Source organism: Pipistrellus kuhlii, unplaced genomic scaffold, assembly GCF_014108245.1.
Source record: "Pipistrellus kuhlii isolate mPipKuh1 unplaced genomic scaffold, mPipKuh1.p scaffold_m20_p_59, whole genome shotgun sequence".
In the NCBI taxonomy this organism is placed as follows: domain Eukaryota; kingdom Metazoa; phylum Chordata; class Mammalia; order Chiroptera; family Vespertilionidae; genus Pipistrellus; species Pipistrellus kuhlii.
The window spans coordinates 865,871-878,186 of NW_023425561.1; the positions used below are offsets into that span (position 1 = coordinate 865,871).

The window sequence follows — 12,316 nt, forward strand, 5'->3', positions numbered from 1 at the left end:
GGTACCACTCGCCCAGGGAGTCCTGCGCTTCTTCCTTTCTTCTTGCAGCTCTGCCTCCCCTGCAGGAAGAGTGATTGACAACTGGAAGGGGCTGGACAGGGGACGCCCTACAGAATATTATAGGTTTGCCGGGGCGGCTGTAGCAAAAGCACCACAACCAGAGTGGCGTAAGGGACGGAAACGCATTGTCCTCACTCACACTCTGGGGACCGGACGTCCGAGATCCAGGACTTGGGCGGAGGTGGGCCCTTCGGAGAGCTGCAGGGAGACCAGTCCGGGCCGCCCTCCCGGCTCCGGGGGCTCCTGGCGGTGCTGGCCAGCCCGCTCTTTCTTCCTTCACGCCCCGCGGCGTCCTCCTGGGCGTTTGCCGTCTGTGGCCGCACGGCTGCCTCCGAGGCGCCCTCCGCAGCCACAGGTCCAGGCCGGGGTGGCAACCTCTTGCCTGGCACAGGCATCGGCCGCGCCCGGCACTCGGGAATCCGCAGAACCACGTGGAGTCCGCGGCCTCACGGAGCTGCCTGCAGCGCCAGGTGGCGGGAGGGGCCGGGACGGGGGACGCGGAGCCATCCCGCCTGCAAAGTGGAGGAGATGAGACAGAGGGCTGCTTAAGGCCCCTCCAGCCCCTGGGGAATCCTGTTAGAATCTCGATTTTAGAGACCAGCCCCCGCTGTGGCCACTAGGAGGCAGTAACGGTCTGCGTTGGATCCACTGCCCGGTGGCCAGAAGCCTGGCCTTACTAGATGTCAGTTGATGTGGGGGGTGTGGAGGGGGTTAAGGAATCTCTGCACATCCACATCCATGGGGATCGGTGATGGCTGCTTCAGAGAAGGCGGATGTCACACAACAACGCTAGTGCAGGTGCTCACCGCCAGCTCCTTCCGCCTCTGGACCCACCTACAGGAGCCCTCCCGGGAAGTGACCTGAAATTGGCTTTAGGGATTCCTTCCTCCGTCCCTCTTTTTGCCCCGCCCCTCCAAAGGGATCGGAGCCCCACCTTTTGTTGAATCTATAGGGAAAAAATGCGTAGTAAGTGGGAGAGCGGGACGAACCGTTCCACATAGAACCTGCCTCCTCTCCATCTCTCCCAGCAGAGCCAGTGAGCCTGCAGCTTGATTCTTTTCATTCTTTTTGCGCAGCACCTGTCTACGCTGTGTGTGTACAGGGCCGGGGGGGGGGGGGGGGGGGGGGGGGTAAAAATATATCAACTGGTGTTCCCACAAATACGCAAATATGCAGATGGAGAAGAATTAAGCCACATGGAAAGAGGCGAACTTGTTCAAGTCAGAAACATTTTAGTGAAATCAGTGAGGTTGGAACCAACAAAGCCATGAGCTTGGGAGGAGAGGTGAGGGGGCTTGAATAAACGGTGTCTCAGCCAGGCAAACACTCAGGAGGGAGGAAACAGTCTCAGGGCGCTGAGCTTCCAGTGCGGTGACAAGGAGGAGAGTGGTTTCCTTAGTCCATGGACAGCCCCCAAGTCCCAGCCTTGGAGGTGGGGCTGAAGCCTGAGACTCCGGGGGCATCTCTGGAAGACCCCAGCTTACCTGCTTCTCAGAGTACGTTCCCTGCACCAGCAGCAACAGCCTCACCTGGGGACTGGTCTGAAAGGCAACTTTTTTTTTTTTAATATATTTTATTGATTTCTTAATAGAGGAAGGGAGAGAGAGAGCTAGAAACGTCGATGAGAGAGAATCATCGGCCAGCTGCCCCTTGCATACCCCCCACCAGGGATGTGCCCTCAACCAACATACATGCCCCTGACCGGAATGGAACCTGGGACCTTTCAGTCCGCAGACCGACTCTCTACTGCTGAGCCAAACTGGTTTCGGCGGGCAACTTTTTTTTTAATATACATTTTATTGATTTTTTTTTTTTTTTTTTTTTTTTTTTACAGAGAGAAAGGGAGAGAGATAGAGAGTTAGAAACATCAATGAGAGAAACATCCATCAGCTGCCTCCTGCATGCTCCCTATTGGGGATGTGCCCCCAACCAAGGTACATGCCCTTGACCGGAATCAAGCCTGGGACCTTTCAGTCCGCAGGCCAATGCTCTATCCACTGAGCCAAACCGATTAGGGCTTTGTGTTTTATTCTGGATTTGTCTCCCACATCTCGCTTCTCCTCTGAAGAAGCCCACACCCTTTGCCATCTCGAACTGAGAACTGAGACTATTTGTGCAGAATGCCTACATATATATATATATATATATATATATATATATATATATATATTAGTATATAAAAGGCTAATATGCTACGTGCATCCAACCAGTCGCTATGACATGCACTGACCACAAGGGGGCAGATGCTCAATGCAGGAGCTGCTGAGCTGTAGTGACTTGGCAGCAGCAGTTTTCAGGTGATGTACCCCAAAACCAGAGAGCAGGGAGCCCAATCCCTAACAGGGCCATGTGATTCCACCTTCAGCCGTGAGTTATGTTGCTGGGGCGCTGTAGGCCCTGAATCATTCACTGCACTCTTGTGTTTGCATTCCACATCCTGTCTGATAGCAACTTTGCAGAGTGCCCTCTCGCACTCCGGGACTTTTCAGGGGATGTCAGAGAGCCAGTTTCAGCCCAATTTCCAAAGGCGAGGCTGAGGGACCCCACCTGCCTGAGGGACCCTGCTCAAGCCACAGTGCCACCCCAGGTTCAGCCAGTCAGGGAGGAACCATGGAGGTTGGCTCCGGGGTGTGTCCAGCCAGTCTCGCCCAGTCCAGCCCCACCAGCCACCTTCTAATTAATTCCCTTTCGATGTGCATGAATCCCTGCTCCGGATCACTAGCATTCTACACTGTATTTGTGGACACTAACATGTGAGTTTTATGTAATTGTCATGTATTAGTCTCCAAGGCTCTGAGGCTCCGGAGCGCTCCAAAGCTAGACTAGGCTCAAAGACTATGCTCATACACCAGGTTAGGCTCATAGGCTAGGGTCCAAGGTTAGGGTCATAGGCTAGCTCATAGGCTAGGCCAGGCCCTGCCCCTGGCCGGTGGGCTCTGCTCCTTGGTGTTTGAGCGCCGCCCAGCCCTCAGTGGAAAGGGAAACTACACTTGCAGTTGGTTTTAGGCAGAAGTCCCTGCCCCGAGCCCTGATGGGTCCTTTCACACAAAGGGTGACTCCGAATCCTTGCAGTTTGTTGGTTCAAAAGCCAAGGCTCAGCCACACTGCTCGGTAGCACTCCGTGGTGATGGGGCAGGAAGGGCCGCCTTGGGAAAGGCTGGCCCCGGGCTGCCCGTGGTGCAGACGATGCACGGCAGAGGCGACAGCTTCAGCGGCTTCTCCGCAAGTGCAGTCCCGTGAGCGGCCCCTGCAGAGATGGCTGCTACACCTTTCCTTTTTCTCTCTCTCTTTTTTTTTTTTTTTTTTTTTTTTTTGCCCAGTTAGCCACCAAAAGCCCCTCTTATAGGTGTCCTCGTTCTCGATGTTCACATTTAAATGACAAAACCTCCCCCAGCCCCGCACCGGGGCCCCTGGGCGGTGGCAGCGGTTGGGACCCTCTTCCCCGCATCTCCCCAGCAGCGCCGCCCCGCGGCCTCGGAGGAGGAGGCGGTGCGGCACCCGGGCAGCTCGCCTGCTGCTGGGCCCGCGCCCCCCGTCGGGGCCAGAGCCCTGCGGGAGCGCGGGCGATGCGGGGCCGCGCCGCCTGGAGCGTTAGGGCCGCCCGCGCGCGCCCCCTCGCGGCCGCGGCGCCCCTGCAGGCGGGGCAGTTGCGAGCCCAGCGGTTTCCAGACCCGCCGGGCGGAGGGTCTGGGCCCAGCAGGTTCCGAGTCCTGCGGGGCGGCCCGGCCCGTCCCCCAGCCCGGCGTCCGCCTCCCGCAGCGCCCCGGTGAGCCCACGCCCCGGGCCCAGCGGCGTGGGGGCCCCGCAGGCCACGCTCCTGACACTCACACCCGACGTGGAGCCGGGGGCGGTCGGGGCTCTGGGCCGGGGCCACCCCGCACCTGCCCCGTCGGCGGGTGGCCCGGCTCCCGGGGAGAGGGAGGGGCGGGCGGGAGGACGCGGGGATCGGGGCGCTCCGGGCTCCTCCGCGGCGCTCAGACCCCGCCGCCTCTCCCCCGCCGCCCCGGTTTCCAGGAGGGGCCCGAGCTGAACCCCGCTTTCCTCCCGGAGTGGAAACCCGACCTTGTCCCCGATGGAACCCTCGAGCGGCCGGGACCCCTGCGGGACTCCCGCGGCCGCGGCCGTGAGCCCGGTGGTGGTGGTCCACGGCGGCGGCGCCTGCCACATCGCCAAGGACCGCAAGGAGATGGTGCGGCAGGGCGTGCTGCGCGCCGCCTCCGCCGGCTTCTGCGCCCTCAAGGCGGGCGGCAGCGCGGTGGACGCGGTGGAGTGCGCCGTCAGCGTCCTGGAGGACGACCCCGAGTTCAACGCAGGTGCGTGCGGCCCCGGCCCCGCGTCTCCCCGGCCACCTCTCCCCGGAGTCACCCAGCCTTTCCTTCCAAAGCGCGAACCAACGCGGTCTCCTCTTCCTCTTCCTCCCTGTCCACCAAGTTGCTTTAAACTTTTGGAAACTTTTCCTCCCCTTTCACCTCTTCGCATCAGTAAGAGGTGTTACTTATTTTTGTGGGGGCGTTGGGGGTAGACTACATACCATACGCTGTGTCCGTTTTACTATTTTTATTTAAAATATATTTTACTGATTTTTTTATAGAGAGGATGGGAAAGGGACAGAGAGTTACAAACATTGATGAGAGAGAAACATCTATCAGCCGCCTCCTGCACACTCCCCACTGGAGATGTGCCCACAACCAAGGTGCATGCCCTTTACTGGAATCGAACCCGGGACCCTTCAGTCTGCAGGCCGACCCTCTATCCACTGAGCCAAACCGGTTAGGGCAACTGTGTCCATTTTAAGTTGTGAAAAATGCGTAATACAACCGTGTAACCACACCACAGCAAGATTTTTTATTTATTTATTTATTTATTTATTTATTTATTTTAACTTTTGAGAGGACATTTATTGAAGTTGGGGATAGTGACAAAAAGGGCCAGGGTAGAAGAAGCAGTGGGAGAGAGACTGAGCTTTGGCCACGGAGAAGTCAGATGAAAAGGGACCTTGGTGGGGGCGGGGGGGGGGGGGGGAGTTAGTGCTGGTGGAGTGGCCACTGGCCAGCTGGTGCAGGGCTGGGGGGTCTCCTAGAGTTTGGGGGATGCAGGCCTGTGGGGGGAGGGAAAGGCTCAGGCATGCTGCCGGGAAGGGAAGCGCACCCATAATTGAGGTTTAAGAGCTTTCCATCACCCCCAGAAGTGGCTGCTTGGCAGTCAATGTCCCCAACTCAGCCCCAGCACCGAGCACCCGCTGACCTGCTCCTGTCACCGGGGCCGAGTTTGCCTTCCCTGGGAAGCCAGGCCCGTGCAGCCTTTCCTGTTTGCCCTCTTCACTCAGCTGGTTCCAGCGACGGCAATGAGGGCCACCCTGAGTGCCGCGGCTCCCGACAGCGGTCTGCGGAATTCGCATGATTAACTCATTTAACTAGACTAGAGTCTTGGGAGTGAGGTGTAACTATTACGCTCATTTAGCAGATGAGAACATTAAGGTACAAAAAATAAATTTAAAAGAATACAGCCTGTGGAGTGGCTCAGGGGTTGAGCATTGACCTATGAACCAGGAGGTCACGCTTTGATTCCCGGTCAGGGCACAGGCCCGGTTTACGTGCTCATTCCCCCGGGGTTTGATGTGCAGGAGGCAGCCCATCAGTGATTCTCTCTCATCGTTTGGTAGATTTTATTAGATTTATATACCCTGTTATGTCGTGTATTTTGGTGGTGGGATAAAGACGACATGCTTTTTAAAATTTCAGTTACCCCCCCCCCCAACCGGTGTGGCTCAGTGGATAGAGCCTGCAGACTGAAGGATCCCGGGTTTGATTCTGGTCAAAGGCATGTACATTGGTTGCGGGCACATCCCCAGTGGGGGGTGTGCAGGAGGCAGCGCGTCGATGTTTCTAGCTCTCTACCCCTCTCCCTTCCTCTCTGTAAAAAATCAATAAAATATATTTATAAATATCTCCCTTTGGGGACGCAGCGGAGGGCGAGTTAGAGTGGCGGCCTAGCGGAGACCCGGAAGCCAGTTCTAACTCCTGGATTCTCGCTTTCACCTTCCTCGTGGGTTTAGGTTATGGATCCGTCTTGAACGCAAACGGGGACGTGGAAATGGACGCCAGCATCATGAGCGGGAAAGACCTGTCTTCGGGCGCCGTGTCTGCCATCCGCTGTATCGCGAACCCCATCAAGCTGGCGCGGCTAGTGATGGAGAAGGTACGGGCGACCAAGGAAGCATCCTTCCCCTCGGGCCCGCCGCGCCCTAGTGCCCGCGGGCCGGCCCGTAGGGAGGCGCTGGGGGCCACTGTCCCAGCACGCACAAAGGGACGGGGACGTGAAGTTCCTCATCGGCCAGCACATTGGCACCCACCAGTGACCGCGCTGCTTCCGGGTTATCTCCCGGGTCCGGCCTTCTCACACACATAGAACACAGCACATGCAGACAGACAGACCAGCTGTTTACTGGTCGGTATTAAATAAACATGGATATGTTCTCTTAAGTGTAACATCATATGTAGCCCTGGCCGCGTGGCTTGGTTGGTGGGAGCCTCCGTTGTCCATACACCAAAATGTCAGGATTCGATTCCCAGTCAGACCTAGGTTGCAGGTTCGATCCCCGGTCGGGATGCATATAGGAGGCCTCTGTCTCACATCAATCTCTCTCTCTCTCTCTCTCTCTCTCTCTCTTTCTCTCTGTCTCTGTCTCTCTGTCTCTCTATCTCTCTAATCTTTCTGTCTCTCTCTCTGTGTCTCTGTCTCCCTCCTTCCTTCTCATTCACTCTCTTTTCCTCTCTCTCTCTCTAAAATGTTTAAATATATTCTTGGGTATGGTTTTTTTTTTAAAAAGATCATATGTAAGTCCCATTTCTAGCAGTATACCATCATTTTGGTTTTTGTGGAGTTGTGTTTTTTTAATAGAAACCTCAGAGCCAGCCTCTTTACAACACTGAGAAAAGTAAGCCACTGAGATTTGCGTTTGTGAGGTTTTGTGCCGGAGAGGAGTCGTTCTCACACAGTAGGAACAGTTAAAAAGATCTCAGCTTTTTCAGAAGCTCACCGTGTTTCTTCTGGCGCAGACGCCTCACTGCTTCCTGACGGACCGGGGTGCCGCGGAGTTTGCCACCGCCATGGGGGTCCGCACGGTGACCCGGGAGCAGCTGGTGACGGAGAAGAACAGAAAGCGCCTGGAGAAGGAGAAGCGCGGGAAAGAGGGGAAAGACGCTCAGAAACTAGAGTCACAGAAGTAAGCGCCACATGTGGCCGCGGGGGCAGGGGGGCGGACGTTTTGCTCAGGCGTGAACGCTGGGCGGCTGTTGGCTCACTGACAGTTCTTAAAGAAGCCCGGGAGCGCGCGGCAGTCTCACTCTTTGAACAAAGTAATGCCGCTAAGTAACGGGCTTTTTAATAATGAACTTAACGTGGCTCAGTGGATACAGCGTATGAGCGCGATCTTAGGACACTTCCCTTTCTCCGGCGGGCTCATTCCGCTCAGCATGATGCTCCCCAGGCCCATCCATGCCCTTGCAAGTGGTCGGAGCTCTTTGTCTTCCCAGCCGCAGAGTATTCCGCTGTGCAGACGTACCCCAGCTTCCGTGTCCACGCCTCTGCTCACGGGCACTCGGGCTGCTTCCTGGTCTTGTAGGTTGTGAATGGCGCTGCTGTGGACATCGGGGTGCATGCATTCTTTCTGGGACCCCCAACAAACCACCGGCTCCTCCACCTCCTGGCTGGGTTCTTGGGATGTATTCCCAGGAGCGGCATCGCAGAGCCCAACGGCAGTTCCCTTGTCAGTGTTCGGAGGACACTTCCTGCTGTTCTGCACGGGGCCGCACCAGCCTGCACACACACTCACACACACACACACACACACACACATACACACACACCCCCCGGGACCGGGTTTCCCCTCCTCACCCCTCGAGCGCCGCCATGTCTAGCCACGATGCAGACTCTGTGTGATTGCCTAGCAGTTACCTCAAGCCTGTGCCCACAGTGGAACTTGGGACCCTCCTGCCCAGCCCACTCCACACACCACCCACAGCACAGCAGCACCAGCCCCAATGGTCTCCTGCATTTCTTTATTTTTACTTTTAATGTAATTTCCATTTTACTGTAGTCCCCTCCACCTGAGCCAATGCTTCCAGCAGCCTTTCCGTTGCTGAGCCCCGAGCCTTAGCTGCTCCTGGTTCCTCCCACACTTCGTGCCCCGGGGGACGGGCAGTGCGGGGCGGCCAGGCAGCCGCGGCCGCACCCGGAGGTGTCGGAAATGCGGGGTCCCGGGTCCCACCCCGATGGGAAAACTCCGGGTGTCCCGGGGGGAGGGGCCCAGGGAATTCTGCATCCACTCCAGGTGGGGCTGCAGGCTGCTCCCGCTGCCCCTGCGGGCTCCTGGGGCAGGAGCGTGGGGATCAGGGTGCGTCCGTCCGCCTGTGCGTGCCCTGCCCCTGCGGCCCTGAGCCGCGCGGCTCGCCCTCACGCTGCCGCCTCCTCTTCTGTTTCCCTTCTGCAGACACTTGGGCACCGTGGGCGCCGTGGCCTTGGACTCCAAAGGAGACGTGGCCTATGCCACCTCGACGGGGGGCATCGTGAACAAGATGGTCGGCCGAGTGGGGGACACGCCCTGCATCGGTAGCGCTGACAGCGGACTCCTGCCCCCCCCCCCGCCCTCTTTTCCTTTCACCAAGTTCACGTTCCTGGTGGCCCCCGCCCCTCTCCTCCGGTGGCAGTAGTTGGCGGGGTCATGGGGTTTCCCTTCAAGGGCATGACCTGAAAGTTGGGGTGACACAGGGAAGGAGATGGCGATCAGGAAGCTAGCTGAAGGTGCCCCCAATCTACCCACCGGGCCTCTCTCTTCTCTCCAGCCCTGGTTTCCGGATCCACTGACTTAGTCCCAATGGTTACACACGCCACCTCTGCCCAGGCGCCAGCCCCTGCCCAGGCGCTGCCTCTGCCCAGGTGCCACCCCTGCCCAGACACCACCTCTGCCCCGGCACCACCCCTGCCCAGGTGCCACCTCTGCTCAGACGCCACCTCTGCCCAGGCGCCAGCCCCTGCCCAGGCGCCACCTATGCCCAGGCGCCACCCTCTGCCCAGGTGCCACCCCTGCCCAGGCGCCACCCTGTGCCCAGGTGCGGGCATGAATTAGCGAGCTGAGCGAGCAGAGGGCTGGGCTGCCGTGCAGTCATTAGATTTGAGTGGCACCAAAGCGACACGCTGCTCGCCACAAAACGTTACAACCCAGGAGGGGGTCCTGGGAGGGGGTGCAGACTGGGCGGGTTTGGGGCCAGGGAGGAGCTGTCCTGGTGTAGCTGTCCCTCCTCTCCTCTTCCCTCCCCTCCCCTCCCCTCTCCTCCCCACCAGGTTCTCGGCATCCTCCTGGTTTCAGGGCGGTCACCTGTGCTTGCTGACCGGTCCACCTTTGCATCCCAAGGTCATGGCTTCTCCTCCGACCTTGTCCACACTGTGGGGTTAAACGTGGATTAGCATTAGCGTGGCCTGTGTGTGAGCGTCCTCTCCGGCTCAGGCAGAACCCTCTTTCCTCGGCGCAGGATGCGGGGGCTACGCTGACAACGACATCGGGGCCATCTCAACCACGGGCCACGGGGAGAGCATCCTGAAGGTGAACCTGGCCAGACTCACCCTCTTCCACGTGGAGCAAGGTATGTGGGCCGAGGCCGCGCTGAGCGAACAGATGGGGCCGGATCTCACCCCTTCTCCTGTGGGCGCTAGTTGCGTTCAGCTTGTCAGCAGTACCGCCTGCCGCCTGCAGGGGGCGGCGGCGGCTCGAGGCCTGGGTGGGAGAAAAGGCCCTGGCTCAGAGGGAGGAGGGGCTGGCGTGGGGCACTCAAACAGACATCGTCTACCTCGGCTCTGGGTTTTCATGCGCTGATGGTTCTTTTTTTTTTTAATGTATTTTACTGATTTTGTACAGAGAGGAAGGGAGAGAGATAGAAAGTTAGAAACATTGATGAGAGAGAAACATCAATAAGCTGCCTACTGCACACCCCCTTCTGGGGATATGCCCACAACCAAGGTACATGCCCTTGACCGGAATCGAACCCAGGACCCTTCAGTCCCTAAGCCAACACTCTATCCATTGAGCCAAACCGGTTTCGGCTGATGGTTCTGCCATCAGATCCCTTGGCAAGGAGCTTACGCGCCGTTTCCCACCTGCCCCCGTTTCCAGGAAAGACCTTGGAGGAGGCTGCTGAGGTGTCACTAAATTACATGAAGTCAAAGGTCAAAGGACTAGGGGGCGTCATCTTGGTCAACAAAGCGGGACAGTGGGCGGTCAAGTGGACCTCGGAGTCCATGCCCTGGGCGGCCGCCCAGGCCGGCAAGCTGCACTGCGGCATCGACCTCAACACGACCACCGTCACCGACATGCTCTGAGCCCGCTTCCCTGTCCCCCCCGCCCGCCCCCAAGACTGTATTCCAGGTGCCAGCCTGCAGGTAGAGTACATTTCCGGGCGTGGAGTCTTAGCTTAAGCAATTAGAGCTAAACATGGAAAACCTCTGCCGTCTGTCACTCGTCTGTCGCCTCGATCAGTAAGCATGTGGATGTCTGGTGAGGGCGGTTCCCGAGGGATGAGAGTGACGCCCACCGTGACATCCACGTGAGACGGCGAAGACGCCAGCCCCCCGGCCCCCCGGCCCCCCAGCCTCCCAGCTGGTCTCTGGAGCAGCCATGGGGTCTCGGGTGAGGAAGAAGAAACACGTGAGCTTAGCCCAAGGACACTGCCCTTGGCATTGGGGGACCCGCCCCAGGTGTGCACGTTCGGATGGGCCGTGAGGGGCAAAGTGGGAAGGAGAGAGCCCAAGGAGGCGCCCAGAGCCGGGCGGGAGCAGCAGGACCGCTGGGCCATGGCCAGAGAGGCCGCCACAGGTCGCAGCCACCCCTGGGCTCCGGACAGCACGGGGCGCAGTCATCCGGGGGGACACTGATTTTTCTAAGGAAGTCCGGGTCTCCCCCGACTCACTGACAGAGAGGTTTCCCAGGACCCGGGGTAACCCCTAGCGCCCTCGTCTGGGGATGAAGGTGTCACGGGCCAGTCCGGGAGCTCCCGGGGGCCACACAGGAGCCTGCGCTCCTGGTCTCCCCGCTCAGCCGAACGCCCCGCTCACAGCAGCCTCTGCTGAGTCCTGGGGCGCAAACCTCCCATGGCTCGCGACTCCAGCTTCAATGAAATGTGTTTGGGAGAACAGCAGTGTGGTCAGGAGCGTGTGGACAAAAGGGGGGGCAGACGGGGGGGCCGGTGACAGGCCTGCGAGGTGCGGGGCATGCGGAGCGCCCGCGAGGGGTTGGCAGAAGAGCTTGCTTTTCTGAGCGGGCTCAGGAAGGAAGGAAACATGTGCCAGTGTCAGCAGGGTCTGATTCCTGACCTCTGACCCTGCTCCGGACTACAGAGGAAGGGGTAGCCCTTGAAGGCAGAACCGAGTTTAACTCTGCTGGTGACCTGGGCAGGTTCACTTCCTCTGTAAACACAGATCGCTCTGGAGAGCAAAGGGAATTAAAAAATTGCTCAGTGGCCATGGCCGGTGTGGCTCTGTCAGTTGAGCCACCGAAAGGTCACGGGTCCAATTCCCAGTCAGGGCACATGCCCTGGTTGCAGGTTCAACAAGAGGTAACCGATTGATGTATCTCTCTCACATCCATGTTTCTCTCTCTCCCTCTCCCCTCCTCTCCTTCTAAAATCAATAAAAACAAGTTTAAAAAAAATAATAATAATTGCACAGTGTTCACTTTAAGTGTCCTGCGGACCCATGTCGACGTGGTCAGGCCCAGGAGGGAGTCTGTGTGTCGATGTCCTCGAAAACCCCCGCATGCCACAGCTGCCCCTAGAAATAAGGGTTTGTCCGCAGGTGTATTCGTTTGCTGGGCCTGCCGGCCACAGTCCCGCAGACAGTGGCTTAACCACGGGTATTTTGTCCCAGTTCCGGAGGCTGGAAGTTCAAGATCAAGGTGTCGGCAGGTTTGGCTTCTCCTGGGGCCTCCCTGCTTGGCTGGCAGGACGGCCGCCCCCTCACGGAGCCCGCACGTGGCCGTCCCATCATGTACGCTGTGGCCAGATTTCCCTTCCCTCACAGCCCCCCCTGGCCACAGTGGTCCCTCCCAAGGCCCGTCTCCAAATCCGGCCGGGGTTAGGGCTTCCACGTGGCAGTTTTGAGGGGATCATGCTCAGCCGGTCACTGGAGGCTGAGCCGGGTTACTGTAGGGGTCGGGAAGGAAAGGCGGGAGGAGACACGATCACGGTAGAAGAGGGAAAAGGGAGGG

The 12,316-nt window shown here is 58.6% G+C and overlaps 1 protein-coding gene across 1 annotated transcript; it reads left to right on the forward strand.

Annotated features, from left to right (window-relative positions):
• The first annotated feature begins 3,622 nt into the window (after positions 1–3,622).
• On the forward strand, positions 3,623–10,700 carry ASRGL1 (asparaginase and isoaspartyl peptidase 1). The gene is made up of 7 exons (XM_036417225.2): positions 3,623–3,826; positions 4,078–4,373; positions 6,116–6,258; positions 7,119–7,285; positions 8,552–8,670; positions 9,591–9,701; positions 10,229–10,700. Exons 2-7 carry the CDS (start codon positions 4,133–4,135, stop codon positions 10,432–10,434), a joined length of 987 nt encoding a protein of 328 aa, XP_036273118.1. The 5' UTR covers positions 3,623–3,826; positions 4,078–4,132; the 3' UTR covers positions 10,435–10,700.
• Positions 10,701–12,316: the final 1,616 nt, after the last annotated feature.

Bases quoted from the DNA above. Each gene is read 5' to 3' on its own strand.
- ASRGL1 (XM_036417225.2), top strand. From the start codon at position 4,133: ATGGAACCCTCGAGCGGCCGGGACCCCTGCGGGACTCCCGCGGCCGCG. The intron at 8,671-9,590 runs GTAGCGCTGACA...TCCTCGGCGCAG, and splicing joins GGGGGACACGCCCTGCATCG to GATGCGGGGGCTACGCTGAC. The intron at 9,702-10,228 runs GTATGTGGGCCG...CCCCGTTTCCAG, and splicing joins CCTCTTCCACGTGGAGCAAG to GAAAGACCTTGGAGGAGGCT.